Source organism: Platichthys flesus, chromosome 11, assembly GCF_949316205.1.
Source record: "Platichthys flesus chromosome 11, fPlaFle2.1, whole genome shotgun sequence".
NCBI classification, from domain to species: Eukaryota; Metazoa; Chordata; class Actinopteri; order Pleuronectiformes; family Pleuronectidae; genus Platichthys; species Platichthys flesus.
In genome coordinates, this window is record NC_084955.1 from 25763370 (window position 1) to 25780282 (window position 16913).

A 16913-nucleotide genomic window follows, 5' to 3' on the forward strand; every position below is an offset into this window, starting at 1 on the left:
TCTGAGGACTGAGTCCAGATCTTAACTTTGGGTTCTGAGGATTGAGTCCAGGGCTCCAGGTTCTGTGGATAGGGTCGAGATTTATACTTCAGGTTCTGAGGACTGAGTCCAGATCTTTACTTTGGGTTCTGATGACTGAGTCCAGGTCTTCAGGTTCTGAGGATAGGGTCCAGATCTATACTTCAGGTTCTGAGGGCTGAGTCCAGATCTTCAGGTTCTGAGGGTAGGGTCCAGATTTATACTTCAGATTCTGAGGACTGAGTCCAGATCTTTACTTCAGGTTCTGAGGACTGAGTCAAGGTCTCCAGGTTCTGAGGATAGGGTCCAGATCTATACTTCAGGTTCTGAGGACTGAGTCCAGATCTTTACTTTGGGTTCTGAGGACTGAGGATAGGGTCCAGATCTATACTTCAGGTTCTGAGGACGGAGTCCAGGTCTTCAGGTTCTGAGGACTGAGTCCAGATGTGTACTTCAGGTTCTGAGGACGGAGTCCAGGTCTTCAGGTTCTGAGGAGTGAGTCCAGATCGTTACTTCAGGTTCTGAGGAGTGAGTCCAGGTCTTCATGTTCTGAGGAATGAGTCCAGGTCTTCAGGTTCTGAGGAGTGAGTCCAGATCTTTACTTCAGGTTCTGAGGACTGAGTCCAGGTCTTCAGGTTCCAAGGACTGATTCTAAGTCTTTACTTCAGGTTCTGATGAATGAGTCCAGGTCTTCAGGTTCTGAGGAGTGAGTCTAGATCTTTACTTCAGGTTCTGAGGAGTGAGTCCAGGTCTTCAGGTTCTGAGGAGTGAGTCTAGATCTTTACTTCAGGTTCTGAGGAGTGAGTCCAGGTCTTCAGGTTCTGAGGAGTGAATCTAGATCTTTACTTCAGGTTCTGAGGAGTGAGTCCAGGTCTTCAGGTTCTGAGGAGTGAGTCTAGGTCTTCAGGTTCTGAGGACTGAGTCCAGATTTTTACTTCAGGTTCTGAGGACGGAGTCCAGGTCTTCAGGTTCTGAGGAGTGAGTCTAGGTCTTCAGGTTCTGAGGACTGAGTCCAGATTTTTACTTCAGGTTCTGAGGACGGAGTCCAGGTCTTCAGGTTCTGAGGACTGAGTCCAGATTTTTACTTCAGGTTCTGAGGACGGAGTCCAGGTCTTCAGGTTCTGAGGACTGAGTCCAGATCTTTACTTCAGGTTCTGAGGACGGAGTCCAGGTCTTCAGGTTCTGAGGACTGAGTCAAGGTCTTCAGGTTCTGAGGACGGAGTCCAAGGCCTTCAGATTCTGAGGAATGAGTCCAGGTCTTCAGGTTCTGAGGACGGAGTCCAGGTCTTCAGGTTCTGAGGACTTAGTCCAGCAGCAGCTCTTTATTTGCTGCAGCTCAGTTCCTCAGGTCACAGTTTCAGAAGCTGAAACCAGCATCAACAGGTCAAACCACTCATTCTAAACGGGTTTAGACCCTGTCCTGGTTTTGTGTATTTTACGTTGAAGAGAGTTGTCAAACACTACCCCCCCCCCCCCACACACACACACACACACATGGCCTTTGGCCTGTCAGTCAAACAGAGAGGAGTGACAGCTGCACCGATGCATTATGGGTCTGCAGAGTGAGCTGACAACCTGAAGGGTTAACAGAGAAGTGTGAAGTCGTCATTTCAGCTTCTGAAAAGAAAGAGTGACTTCAGTTGAACTGTGTCTATAGAGCAGGTATTTGTTCTACATGTGAGTGAAGGAGAGCAGCCATGTTGAGGTGTGTGTTGCTCTAACTGAGGTGATTAGTGAAGTTAATCCGGTCTCCAGCGTCTCACTGAGGACTCAGCTCCTCCGTTCCTCTGGATCCTGGAGGTTTCCTGATCCTCTGACTGTCAACTGCTCATTTGTTTCTCTCTGCACCGGAGCTGCTTCTGTTTATTCTGCTTTATCTTCTCATCTGAGTGTGTTTTATATATTCTCTTGCATCTCTTTTATTCCGTCTCGTGTCTAGAGGTGTTTTCATGAATCATGCACAGACCTTTGTAGTGACTTGTTGTTGAGCGGTGCTGTACTAACTTGTCCCGGCTGAACAAAAGGATTTCAGATCACAGCTGACTGGACTTCAAGATGTAAACTCTGACTCACAATCACTCACACAAACAGTTTGATACATGTTTATATTCTGTTGGGGGCTATGCTCATGACACACAAATTACATAAATATACTCATACATATACATATTTATGTGTGTGTGTATGTATTTAATTTTCATTTCATATGTTTGTGTATTTGACAAGGCTCGTTAATCACCAGCTAAATGACTGTAAATGAGCCCGAGTTAGCTCATGATTCATTTCCATCTGTTGCCCGTGGCCAGTTTTATTTTAAATAGCAATTTAAAATCTATATAAAATGACTTGCTATAGTTAACACATACAAACATGATGTACAGACAAATTTTCAGATAAAATGCACAATAAGTAACAACACAACCTGTGAGACAAATCACAGCAGTGAAGAACTTTACTAAAGTACATTTCTATTCAGATACTATGTCTGACTGTTGTGAAAGATGAAAGTAATGTACATAGTTTATTGTTTCTTCTTTTCTATAACTGCTCTCTGCCTCATTCTCTCCGTTGATGAGCAGAGCGAGGTCGGAGGTTCCGCTGCTGAGTGCTGTGTTTTCCCACGGCGCAGTGTTCCTGAAGGCAGCGCGGCGCTCCGCTGCCATGTTGTTGTGAGAGTCTGGAGAAGCGGGACGGAGGCGACCGAGAGGCGGACAGAGAGGCGCAGTGTGTCGGTGTGTGTCAGCGGACACTCGGTGAGCAGGGAGCCGCGGCTCCACGGACCCGGTGCGGACCCAGTTCGGCTCTGTGTGGACCTCTCGCTCCGGTACGTCGTGTTCTTCCTTCACTTCAAACTTCTCCCTCTGTCACCTCCTCCGGCTCCGTCCGACTTTTCCCATTCATGCTAACAGGCGCTAGCTGCTCGAAGTTAGCTCCGTGAAAAACTCCCTCTTCCCTCCCCCCGCGGGGTGCGAGCCGGGGCCGGGGTGCGAGCCGGGGCCGGACCGGGCCGGTCCGGGCAGTGGGGGGGAAGGAGACGTGAGCAGAGGTTACTTCGAGCTCCATACCGATCACCGAGCGGTGTGTTGGAAGCTAACCTCCGTGCTAACAGGCTTACGCCACCAGCCGAGCCACAAACTCTTGGAGTCAGGAAACGTGTTGAAAGTGTGAACATCAAAGGAGAACATCGAAGGAGATCAAAGTCACCGGGATCGAGTCTGTGGCGTGTTTATCAGGACGAACTGGAAACGAGCCATTTATCGCGTGTGGCACAGTTTGTACAAGTTTAACTTTATGTGTGATTTAAAGGTGCAGTGTGTAGGATTAAGTGACATCTAGTGGTGAAGTGTCATGTTGCAGGTGAACACCCCCCACCTCCAAACCTGACAGAGAACCTGTGGTAACTTCAGTTGTCAAAGAAACTCCAAAAGTTTAGTCAGTTCAGTCTGCTCGACTCTAGAAAACATGGCTGCCTCCATAGAGCGGACCCACTCCTGATGTTAATATAAAGTATTTAAATATAAAGTTCGTAAATATAAAGTATTTAAATTAATATTATGTCATTATAAAGTATTGAAATAGAAAGGGCTCATCCCACAACTATTTATACAAGTTCGATGATTACACACTTTCACCTAAATCCTACACGCTGGACCTTAATGAGAACTTTCCCCCGGTAGCGTAAAGGTGAAAGTTTGTCCGTTAGTCTTACATCAGCTACTGTGACACGTTTTCGTCCACAGAAGAAAAAGGGAAGTTTGTGCCCGAGTCAGGTCGGCAGTCGGGATTTCTCTGCACTAAATCCTCTTTTGTTCTGACTTGACTTCTCCTGTGAGAGGACGGTGTTACAGCTTGTTCACTTGTCGGCTGGGGCCGAGCTGATTATCCATTTACACTCAGTCGCATGCTGCTTAGTGTAAGAACAGAATTCCTGCCCCCCCCCCCCCCCCCTTCTTAGAGCTACTTACAAGCTGCCAGTTGCTGTATGAAGGCACTGTCACTTTTACTTTTCTGTCTTTCATGGCTGTAATCAACTTTTATTGTGATTTTGATTGATCTGATGATTATATTATTTGATGAACTGCTTGTCAAGTGTGTTAAATGTCATTTGAACAATGTGAAGAACCGACGGGTCATAAACCAAGAAAACAAGCAAAGAACAAGTGGAATCAAATTTTCTCCGAGATGGTTCCTGTCATTTCAGGTCTTTCTTCTCACACTGATGTTTGTTCAAGTGTTTCTGATCAGTTTGGTTTTCATTAGTTGTTTGGTGATTTAAAAACGGACAGAGACATCAAGATGATGATTGACAGCTGAGACTGACTCATAATTGGTGTGTGTCTCTATGGGGAATTGCTAGTATGACTCTCCGAGATGGCAGCGTTCATATCAAGGATATGTTGGCTTCATTTCTGGATGTTGGGGTTTCTTTATTTACAGTTGTGAGAATAAAGCCAAATATTTGCAGGTTTCAACCTCTCAAAACAAAAACCATCCAAATGTAATTCAAGGATGTATTGATGACTCTATCCAATCACTGTGCAGAGCGGCAGTTCCTTTAGTGGTCAGCGTGGTCAGAGGTGGATTAACAACCAGCTCTGGAAGCTCTGGAAGCTCTGGAGAACAAATGGGACAGTTTCCACTCAGGTGATGAGCCGCTCTTTGTGATCAGTCAACTCTTTGACTGTGGGACTGCGAGTGGGCGGAGACTGCATTGTAAAACTAGTTCTGCTGGAGGTGACGAGGGCGAGGCTGAGTTACACTAAGTACCTGACCGGTTATCACCCGCCTGTGCTTTCACTCAGTGAGCTCAGTGTCTGTCCTGGCTTCCTGTGTAATCCAACACCCAGCATGTAATCCAGTGTGTCTCTGTTTATAAATGGATGCAGATTACATGCAGAGAAGAGCAGGTTGTTTCATAGCAGCCATGGTGATGAGGGAGCGCTTCATTTGATGCACTGGCGCTGACGTGGTATAGTTCAGAATCTGTTGTTTTCGATTGATCACTTGATCAATTTCTTGTTTAAGGGATTAGTCTGTATTTTTTTTTTTATGGTGAATTATGTGCATCCCCCAAAAGTCCAACCCCAAAATACTGAATATATATTCAATATGAGACGAACAAAGCAGCATATTCATATTGATTAAACCCAGGGACCATCAATGTTTGGAATGTTTGCTTGAAAAATGACTTGATGTATTCTGGACCAAACAAGCCGCCCTCGCCTCTGGACAAAGGCTTGTGTGTCGAGAGCAGAGACTTGGTAGATGTGAACAGGAAGTGAGCTGCTTTAGAACAGGTATCAACAGATGCAAGGGAGCAGATGAAAATACATGGCATACATTTTAAGTAGTTCTGGACGACAGGAAACCACCACAGCCCGCTCGCAGCTTAACTTAAAGGAGTTGTTCACCATTTTAAAACTATTTACAATCAAAAAGTGCAGCAGAACCAATGATATGGTCTTTGTCTTTATCAATTATACACATTTTTACCTGTAAACGTCTTTTAACTACATTACCCACAATTCAGGGATGATTAATTGAAATCCAGAGGGGGTATCGGGGCTATGACCAGCAGCCCGGCAGGAGAGGCTCTGTGCAGCTGAGCTATGGCCAAGACACCAGCTTCTATTTTCTCTGAATGAGTTGAACTTTTTAGGTCAAACTTGAAAGAAAAGTTTTGGTTTTGTCCAATCAGGAACCAGAAGCAAGCGTCGGCCATGACATTGCAGCAGGAAAGAGTTAGCGGAAGATTCCAGCAGCGCTGCAGTTGTTACGGCCATCAATTCGTATTTAAAGGTGTTTCAGTTTCACTTCTCTGTTTCTCATGTAGCCTGAGCAGCGAGTCTCTCACTTCATGCTCATGAACCTTTCCTGTCAGATATTCTGAATGTTCTCAGGTTCTGCCCAGTTCCATGAGGCTGAAAAGATTTCAGAACATTTTCTGGAAATCTGTTACCCACACTGATTAGAGGTAACCTGGTTGAAGCACGTCTGCATTTACATGAGGACTTGTACTCTTCTTTGTGAATCTTCACCTGGTGTGGATCATATTCAGGATATGGCGTTTACATGAAACGTTAAGAAATCTGGTTATTCATACTCGTGTATTCATGATATATACAAGTATCCTGACTACTAATTACTGTGCAGTTTGCGTGGCACCTGTAATGGTTAACTTTAACATGATTACCAAAACAGAACCCACGGGCAGTTTTGATTCCCTTGTGGTTGCTATTGAAAGTGAGGCAGTCTGTGTTGCTTCTCAGACGGGCTCGATGCCTTTGGGTTTTCAAAGCATCTTTGCACCAAAGACTAAATAAAGATGGACGATGCATCTCCACTTCCTCCCACTCTGAGTCTTTGCAGGAGTGATCGTGAAGTTGACCTGTGGTGTTGAGCTCCCACTGATACATGAGCTATTGACCTGAAGTTTTGGTTTTCCTGGTGCATTCATAAACATCCAGGATTAACAGTGTTTGCTACCTGTCGGGTTTATTTGCAGTGGAAAGGCTCAAAGGTCGAGTTCAGCAGAATGAGGGAAACAGATGGCTGTCTGTTCAGAACACATTCCTCAGGAACGCCATCCTGCTAGTCTCGTTTTTAACACTACTACCTTTCCTGTTCATGTTACCATCCAGCTAGCCTACCTCTGTGTGTTTTTTTTACACAGAACTTTAGTGTTGGGTTCCCTGTAGAGCTGTTTTCTGATGTACTGTAAGGTTTGATCTGACCCGTTCACAACAACCTGAAAATCGTTGGCGCGTTCAGGTGACGGGTGGAACCGGGGGAGAGCATGCTGGAGGCAGGATCAGACGTGGACATTCTGCTACCATTTTCTACGTTTACGGCTCCTCTTTTTAATCCTGAGATATTTGTACTATGTTTGTTTTTATATGATTTACTACCAGTATAACCTTTTCAGGCACATGTGTGTGGTTTGGTTGCCAAAGTATATGAAACGCTTGGTGAGACTCAAGTTACCATGTGTCTACAAAGACTTGTTAGTATTAGAAGACGTGAAAGAGCTCTGTGAAGCTGCTTCTGTTCCTGCATCCGATGGAGTTCACCCAGTCAGTGGGAGTGGTCTGCATGTTGGAGCGTGCGCTTGACGGATCAGTTCCCAGATCTTTGTTTGAACCTGTATGAGCGACTGATTAAACCTGCCCACTGTGAAAACAGCAGTGAGTTCCGGCACAGATTGCAGCTTTCACAGACACAACACCTAAATCCCAGCAACACACAATAATGGTTATAGTGGTTTAATCCCCAGAGAGCATTCATTTTGACACAGCTTTAAAAACAGCTGCAGCTGGAGTTTTGTTGTTTTCACATTTCTGTCAAAAAACACAAGGATTTTTATCATGTATCAATTACATAGGCCACTCCCATTTGGTTCTCATCTGTCATATTATCAAACCTGCCCAAATTTAGATTAATGCTTTGTGATTGGCCTAAACAATTTCAGGGCGGAGGGAAATCTAAAAGAATGAAGTGGATCAGGATCTAAAGATATACTTAATTTTTTTTTATAATTTTTGACAGGTTTTCTTTCTATGTTATGAAACATTCTCTGGTTTCAGTTGTAGGATGTTGCTGCTCTGGTCAGACAAGTCATTTGTAGTCAAATCAGTTCTGGGAACTCTCTTTTCTCTGAGACACATAAGTATCCTGGTACTAATGTGTGTACTAAAGGTCATATTTCTGCTGACGTTGAGATGGAAAGCGTTTGGTGGGGAACGTTTAATCACTGCACTGGTCAGCATAAAGACAGCTGAGGTCAGGACAGAGCAACTGCTGGAAATGACTGTTTAGTCATTGCTCTTCTGTAAGGCTCTTAGAGCTAAAAATGGAAGATTTAAAATCTTAGATGGCTCATATATCTATGAGCAAATAAATGTAATAAATATTGCTCTACGTGCCTTTTCTTTTCCCCTGAGACGAGTCGAGCACTCTGTGTTTATACGACAGGGTTAGGGGTTGATGCTGTTTTCGGACATGGACACGTAGTTTGTCTTTCACGTATGAAGAACTTGGCAGGAGATCGCCCGGGCCAGACGGGTTAATAACGGCAGAACGTTTCTGGAACATTCAGACGATGTGTGGAGCAGCAGCAGGCCGGACAGGACATACATCTCACTGCAATAATCACATGTTTTTGTTTAAACATGAAACCAGTCCGATTTCGTGAAATAGAAATAATCAAATTATCCAAAATTATCTGTTGCCTCTTTTGACCCATGGTTTGACCCAGTTGCCGACCACTACCGTAGTACATTGGTCCAGATCAAAGGCACACTGGCCCCGCCCCCGCTGACTGCTACAGAGTGCTGGTCACCAGTTTATACTGAACGTATCACAATGCACCAAATTCGACACTGCACTTCACTTGGCCCTTAACATTAGAACACAGACGTTTGATTCCAAGAGAGAGTTTATAAAGGATGTACAATGTGGGAGACTGGGGTCAACCGCCATTTTGTTGGCCGGCCCCCCCACACTTACCCCTGAGCCACAGCCACCCACAGAAGGCCTTCCCTGACCGACAATGCACTCAGAGATCAGAGGAAATTTGTTATCAAAGAAATGTCCTTTATTTAGATTCTTAAAGACTTTTTGTCTTTGAAGTTCATCAAAGCCATCTGAGGCAAGAGCAGATGCTGATTTGGGCCTTGAAGAAGTAGTTCAGTAGTTTGGGGCTTTGGGGCAAAGAAGTCAACGAATACGGGACAAAAGCAATCCAGTGAATATGGAGCTAATTGGGAACATGGAGCATCCAGTGAATGTGAACGTACAGCACTGCACACAATGTACAGCACTCGGAGAACATGCAGCACTACTGAGAGAACATGTAGCAGTACTGGGAGAGCGTGTAGCAGTACTGAGAGAGCGTGTAGCAGTACTGAGAAAACATGTAGCAGTACTGCAAGGACATGTAGCGTTACTCAGACGCCAGCAGCACGAGGAGGACGCGGTGCAGCACGAGGAGGACGCGGTGCAGCACGAGGAGGACCCGGTGCAGCACGAGGAGGACGCGGTGCAGCACGAGGAGGACGCGGTGCAGCACGAGGAGGACGCGGTGCAGCACGAGGAGGACGCGGTGCAGCACGAGGAGGAAGGTGCAGAGCAGTTGAGCTTGAACAGTTGGTCATGGTCGTCCTTCTGCGTGGTTGTCACTGTGTTTCCAGTAGTGATTGCCCTCTATTGTTGCAGAATTATAGCTTTTAATTTATACGAGATCTAAAACCAACACACTGTGTACGTCAGTGAGTCAACCACCACTTGCATTCAGTTATAGTAATGAACCACTTCTGGGGATCAGTGCCTGGAAGTAACGTTTATATGGTTTAGCACAATACAAAGTAAAACGTCTGTGTATGTTTCAAAACTGAAATGCTCTCTCTTGCATTTATGACTGAGACAATTGTTTAATTTGCATATTTTTATACCATGTCAAATCATATAGCTTTCTTAGTTATGATAATGAGGGGACAACTCTCTCTCTATTCTCAGGAAGGGGGCGTCTCCCCCCCATGATATCTTCCCCCGGGAGACTGCCTCATCTGTGACAGTGTGTGCCCTCAGATGTACCCTCAGGATTAATGGGTGTCCTTGTGGCTGCTGTTTACAGAAACACTGTCTCTCTTCTCTCTCTGTCTTTATCACTGTCACTCTCTCCCTGTAGCGGATGACTAATTGCTTCCCTCTCTTCCCGAGGCTTCTCATTGTTGTACTACTGGAGGATTACCAGCAGGTCATGTTGAAGACTTAGAAACACCATGTGCCATTTTGCCCAAAAGCACAATATATATAAAGCAAGAAATTTAATACATTAAATATAAATTTAATATATTAAATATACAGCATATATATTTAGTATATTACATTTCTTGATTTTAGACGAATCATAATGCAGACTTGGATTGTTGCAGAACAGATAAAGATGAATTCAGCAGGTTTTTTTATAAAGATCAGTTTGTGTGATGATTAGAAAACGTCAGAGGAGCAGAGTCACTTGTTGCCCAGCGGAGTAATGGCCGCAGAGCAGTGGACCTGCTAAGGCAGGCGGGGCCACCATGATACAGTTCAGCACATAAAAACTGAATGAATGTAAAATCAGTGTGGAGAGCACTGACCACTGTCATAGACTTACTAACGGTCGATAATGTTTTTAAAACACTTTCTAAATAAAAACAGAGTTCATGTTTGTCTGATTTTATCAGAACCTGCAGCTATTGTGATTTCTTGTAAGAAGAGTTAAGAAGAGTTCTGCTACCTATCTTTAAAGTGACATTTTGCTTTACTGTGAAGAACGGCTGCAGCCGCACAAACCCGCTTGCGCCCTGTACCGTCAGTGGTTTGAAGACTTTGTTCAACCTGTTGCTGGGAACAAAGTTTTTGTCTCCAGAGGATTTATATTTTATATTTTTTTTTTTAGGGGAAGGTTCAATCTGATTTTGTCCTTGCAGCAAATGGCCAGACCTTGTAAACTGAGAGAGAGGACTCCTAATGAATTAATCATCGGGTTTATCTAAAGCCACTGCTCCTGTAACCAAAGGTAGCCGAGCAAGAAGCCTGGACTGCTTTCACATTCCAAGAAACAAACTCCAGCTGAGCATTAACAAAACCACAGAGTACAAAAATATCCTCCATTTCTCAGCAACTCTCTGCCTGTTTCTCTGAACCTTTCTGAGAGCTGGCTCAGTTATACAACGTAACCTCATCTGTACGTGATGGGGTGGGTTTGAGTGACACTTATCATCAGAGTGAAGCAGCTGAATATTAGGTATAACAATAGAGACCATGGGCTGTGGTTCTGTTGGATCTCTACATTCTATGTGCATTGGAGACTAACAGAAGCTTTTCAAGCCCCTTCACAGTGGGTTGTGGACTTTGAGTTGTGTTGCGCTACACTAGCAAATGGGACATTTTCCCTCATACACTACACAGGTAATTCATTGTAATCGATCAGTTGAATGATCATGAAAATGATTGATAGTTGCAGCACTAACTACATGTCATAAGCTGTTGGACATGAGTGCCGAACAATGTCCCGACCATTGCGTTCAGACAGTTTGTGTAGATAGTGTTTGTGAAGCAGCAGCAGCAGCAGGTTGTCAGTTCAGACTCGTTCACAACAACAGGAACATGAGGGGAACACCGTCACATGTTAGAACCCTCATCAACACGTCCACTCAACTGCCCCCAACAATCCATATCTGTCAGGGTCCATTGAAACTTGTATATTTTTGGCCTCTGTTTTATCGCTGTCACTGCAGATGAAGGAAACTTATACATTGTTTGTTTAGTTGGCTCTGCTCTCTTCAGTCTGTCTTCCCCCCCCCCCCCCCCCCCCCCCGGTCTACTGGGTGGGAGCCTCCAGCCTGTGTTTCTGTGGAGTCTCTGCTCTTCGTGCCCTCATCTCCCTGCCGATTGGAGCTGTTTGCCCGATTGCCTCAGTGGTGGGCAGCGAGCCCTGGCTAACAGGGTTGATATGTCAGCCCCCCCCCCCCCCGGCTGTCTCTGTAGGGCTCTCTGCTGCCGCTCTCTCTCCGGGTCATTAGTGTGCAGATCACTGGGGAGCCCGGGCCCAGGCTGCAGTGGCATCCTGACTAATTAACATCGTTTCCAGCTCTGGGGGTTTTGAAAAGAAGCTCTGCTACACCTACACGTTGCTTTCCTTGTGCTACACTTAGTTAAGCTCTGGATCGTTGGAGTCAAGTCCCACCCACAAACATTAAATCACCAGTGGACTCAGTAGCTTATTTACTGGAAGAAAAGTCTGTTCAACTTTACACACGTTGATTTGTGGATTTTGTTCTTATTTGTTGTTGTGCTGAATAGGGCTGCAACCAACGATTATTCTGATAGTCGATTAGTCATCGGTTATTGACACGATTAATTGACTAATCGGATTATTAATGACCCAAATCTTAAATTTTCTTTTTTAGCCAACAGCATTTAAATTTAGCCTGAGGTTGTCTGAGGCATGTGATGACTGAAAATAAAGACAATAAAGATTCGATACTTCATTCTCAAAAAAAAAAATGATTCAGTCTTTGAAAGAAGAGCTTGAAATAAACAGGTGAAGAAGTCGAGCTGCTGATGAAAATGTTTAACGTCTGTCTCTCTCTCTTCCTTCAGGTGAGGTGAAGATGGTGGACCGGCTCGCGAACAGCGAGGCCAACTCCAAGCGCATCGGGGTGGTGGAGGGCTGCTTCGGGGCAGCAGGTCAGCCGCTGGCCATCCCGGGTCGCGTGCTAATTGGCGAGGGCGTCCTAACTAAGCTCTGCCGCAAAAAGCCCAAGGCGCGGCAGTTCTTCCTCTTCAACGACATCTTGGTCTACGGCAACATCGTTATCCAGAAGAAGAAGTACAACAAGCAGCACATCATCCCGCTGGAGAGCGTCACCATCGCCACGGTGCCGGACGAGGGAGACTTGCGCAACGGTTGGCTCATCAAGACGCCCACCAAGTCCTTCGCTGTCTATGCCGCCACCGCCACAGAGAAGTCCGAGTGGATGAACCACATGGGGAAAAGTGTTGGAGACTTGCTTCAGAAAAGCGGCAAGGCGCCTACTGGAGAGCACGCCGCTGTCTGGGTGCCCGACTCGGAGGCCACGGTGTGCATGCGCTGCCAGAAGGTGAAGTTCACACCGGTCAGCCGCCGCCACCACTGCAGGAAGTGCGGCTTCGTGGTCTGCGGGCCGTGCTCAGACAAGAAGTGCCTTCTGCCCAGCCAGTCGTCCAAACCGGTTAGAGTCTGCAATACCTGCTTCGTGCAGATGACGTCGGGAAGCCTGGCGCAGCACTCAGACTCCATCGGCCGGATGGGGTCAAAATTCAACAACCTGTCAGACGATGAGGACGAAGACGACAGCAGTGACTGAGGAACACGTCGTCCTCCAAGCGGCCCGTCCCGTCCCCGTCTCGACGAGGAAACACTGCTTCTGAGTTCTTCTCCTCTGATCAGGCTCCGCCGTGAGATGAACTCCACCTCTGAGGATCGATTTGTTAAATTCGTGTCAGAGCTGGAGGCTCCTCTGCAAAACCAACTGTTTCATTTTACTTCCCTGTAATTCAGGGAAGAATATCTTCCTCAGCGTTTTGATTAATCAGTGATATGTGGAATTAACTGCGTGGAGGGAGGGGAAAGGTCACTTGAGTCTTGATTAGGCTGCAGTTCGTCACTACAGAACAATGGTGCTAATGAGCAACTCCTCCAGTCCTCTTCTTAAATTAATTTCACCTATTGAGAGGATTCTTTTTGATTCATTTCCATGAACTCCACAAGGTGACTGTTGTTATTTCTGCAGGGAAATGCATATGATGGGCTCTAACCTTTATCTCCTCTGTCTTTCGGGTAAACCAGCAAACCTTTTTCTAACCGTTTGGTGTTTTTCTGCCGTCTTTTGCAAATTTTCCACAGTTTTTATAAACAGAAAATGTAGATATTATTCTAAACTCTCCTTTTGTTGTCAACGTAATTTAGCTGCTTCTGACAAATCAGCTGAAGCATGTTTCACAGTCAGTGGGTTTGTCTCTGCTAACACACTGACTGTGAGATTTCTTAGCGGCTTTCCCCAAAAACTAACTCTACAGTTTGCCTTCTCCACAAGGTGCCTTATAGAGAAACAGGATTCACATGATGACTTTGACTCTGAAACACATCTCCCAGGGTGCAGTCGAATATTCAGCAGGGATATTACCAAGTTTTAGGTCCAGTTGTGAGTCGTTAAAAATATGTATTTTCATGCAGGCTTCTGAGAGCACAGCGGGGTGGATGTAGATTTTCTCTCAGGTTCATGACTTTTAAACATCAGTGAAGCTGTTTTCAGACATGAACTCTGGAAAATGTCCAAAAACTTTATTAAGTATGTTCCTGTAGTTTGTCTTTCTCACAAAACTCTTCCGGAAAACGTATAGGAAACTGAAAACAGCTTCTGATTAAATGAATGAAGGGAATCAGGGACTGAAGGAGAACAACTCCAGACCTGAGGTCCTCCTGAAATCAAAGACATGGAGATGAAGGAGAAGAAGCTGCTGCAAAGCAAACTGCAGTAATTTCTGACCTTATTAAAATTCAAAAAGTAGTAAATTGAGTGTAGGTGTCAACAACAGAAACATTGGTATAATGTGTCTGACAGATTCAGCTCCAGTCCAGGGGCTCGTTAGAAATGGTGACCAGTCCCATGCATAAATACCCAAAGCTAACATCTGTCTGATGGAAATGCCACACCCATATACAGTGAGTGTGCACCAATAGGCTGACAGGCTCTGATACAGATGCCAAAATACCTTTAACAGCACGACGAGGAAACGTATTTAAAGCAGTAACATCAGGAAATGGCACATTTGACTTTCTGTCAGTTTAGGAGTTAAAATTAGAATCAAGATCTGTTCATAGGCTGCAATGTGTTTCTGAAGTTTAAAGTCTCCAGTTGGGATTGTTTGTGTGGACTCTTCCTGTCAAAGAATGAAACCAAATGCAATAATCATTCCAGGACCTGCTCTGTGTTTTCTTTTGCAATCGCTTGTTGTAATTTGTCCTGATTCAGTAGTTTAGGTGGTTTCACTGTACAACAGTAAATCAGACTTCCTGTCAGTGACTCTTGTCTTTGCCGAGGTCAGAGGGCGAAACAAGCGCACCCTCTCTGAACGTGGCTCCTCCCAGCTGGTGGAGTTGTGTAATCCTCCCTTCTCTCTTCTTCCTTCCTCCTTTTTTCAGCACCATAACTTTCCTTTGGTAACGCGCCGTCTACTGATCATGTGACGTCTCAGTTTTCAGGTTTTCTCACAGATGGTCATGTGATCAGTCTCAGTTAGAGTTTCTCTTCCCTGCTGCGACTCTGAAGGGGTTTGTTCCTTTTTAATCAGGCAACATTTAAAACACCTGCAGGCAGAAGTGACTCATCTCACAACCCACACAAAAAAACCCTGACCTAAACTTATTATGGCACCAGAAACCTTTTTAATAGATTACAAATCATGAACTATTTGTTTTATTTGTTTCCTATCAGTTGATACACGTGTGCTTTGTAGTTAAAGTATCTGAAGTTGTGCAGGAACCAGAAAAGATGTCAGGAAAAACCTTCAGATTAGCATTTGAGTGGAAGCTATGGAAACCTTTACTGCATCTTTACTTGAGACAAAACAGGGAAGCAACACGTCACATCTTAAAGAGGAACACTTTGTTATGGCTGCAATTCATCGGCATTAATCAGCATTTTTAATGCAGCGCTTCTTAAAGTGACAGAACAGGGAGAAGAAAGGGAACTGGTTCAGTTTTTTTTGTGTTTTTATTAGAAGTAGATTTGCAATAAAAACCACCTGAGAGATGACTAACCAGCTGTTCTTCCTCCTCGCTGTGGCCGAGGAGACGACTTCACCGTCCAACACAGAAACACAAAGTCTGACCGGGTTTATCTGTGGATTGCACTTAAAGTCGGCACATGGACTCACATCTACAGTGACTCTGGCGGATGTCTTTTTGTTGTTTTTATGGTCTTTTCTGTTTTAATCCTGATGATTTTGTTTGTACATTTGTACATATTTGTTTTGGGTTCTTATGTTTTTGTTGTACAGCTACGATCAGTTCTGAAATGACGCAGTTTCAGCTCCTCCTCCTCGTCTTTGTCCATATGAGCATCATCTTAAACACAGTGATTCCTGCCACATCTGTATTTGAAGCCTCCCTATTCCCTGGGGGGGTCGCAGGTCAGCAGCAGGACTTGTTTGAAGAACCGGGTTAATCAACTCTCTTTAAAATATACAGAACCCCCCCCCCCCCAGATGTTGGTCGACACTGCTGCTGTTTGGTATTTTACGATCCAGCTGTTGTTCACACTGAGCAGCCTCTGACACGCGGCTCACTTCTGTCAACAAATCGTTCACAAAGTGTCTTTGGTTTTCTTTAATGTCAAAGGAAGGGAGAAGGTTTCAAGTTTCCCTTCAGCGACACACTGGATGTATTCTAACTTCGGCTCCAATGAGTTCATACCTATTTACTTTTCACTTTTCTGAATTTATCAAGTCTCTGCTCTGCTCAGTCGATCACCATCAACTCAGTAAATCTGAAAATGACTTGCAAACATCTCCCAAGCAAACGCTGCCATCTTGTGTTCTTTGGAGTCACAGTGTGCTGAGTGATCCTGAAGTGCAGCAGTGGTATCAAGTCCCACCCCTCACACTCAGTCTCAGCTGTCCATCATGATATCTTGTCCCAGAGAGTGAATGGTCCCACAGAAACATAACACCAGTGAGATGATGGACCTAAATGAATGATGTGAAATCTTCGTCCATTCAAATGTATTTCAAACCACTAACGACATAAAAGCAGTGAAAATTAGAAACATTTCTGCAGTTGGTTGCACTAATTTGTTGAATAATGACACGATGGATTTATTCACTGAGAAGTGTGGAAGCTACAGCGGCTCAGTGTGAACAGCAAAGACCTGCAGGACTCAAATATTCACTGGTTACAGCTGCAGACATTTTAGATAAAGGAAAACCTGTTATATGTATTTTTTCTGAGGAGGAAACCTGCGACAGCTGAAACACGCCAGCGTTCTGTCACTTTGTTTTTTGTATGGGAGCTGTTAGCAGCTTTTATGTTCTCATTGATGGTGGCATTTTTTTTTTTTTAATTAATTTTAAAGGGCTGAAATCAGAATGTAACCCAGTGTATCTTTGACCAATACTTATTCTTTCAGAAATCTTTAAGTTTGTTATAAATGATGCATCGCTTAAAGTTGCACTGTTGTCTTCATTCACTTTGTGTGTGTTTGTGTGAGAGAGTTCTCCAGTCTAGTATCTTCAGGTAATTCACATTTGCAGATAACCAAATATTAAAATCAACTGGTCTGAAAAACATTTTTTTTTTACTCTCCACAAAT

The 16913-nt window shown here is 44.6% G+C and overlaps 1 protein-coding gene across 1 annotated transcript; it reads left to right on the forward strand.

Moving 5' to 3' along the window:
* The first annotated feature begins 1625 nt into the window (after window positions 1-1625).
* plekhf2 (pleckstrin homology domain containing, family F (with FYVE domain) member 2) lies at window positions 1626-16772 on the forward strand. The gene is made up of 3 exons (XM_062399632.1): window positions 1626-1680; window positions 2598-2842; window positions 12163-16772. Exon 3 carries the CDS (start codon window positions 12174-12176, stop codon window positions 12906-12908), a length of 735 nt encoding a protein of 244 aa, XP_062255616.1. The 5' UTR covers window positions 1626-1680; window positions 2598-2842; window positions 12163-12173; the 3' UTR covers window positions 12909-16772.
* Window positions 16773-16913: the final 141 nt, after the last annotated feature.

Bases quoted from the DNA above. Each gene is read 5' to 3' on its own strand.
- plekhf2 (XM_062399632.1), top strand. From the start codon at position 12,174: ATGGTGGACCGGCTCGCGAACAGCGAGGCCAACTCCAAGCGCATCGGG.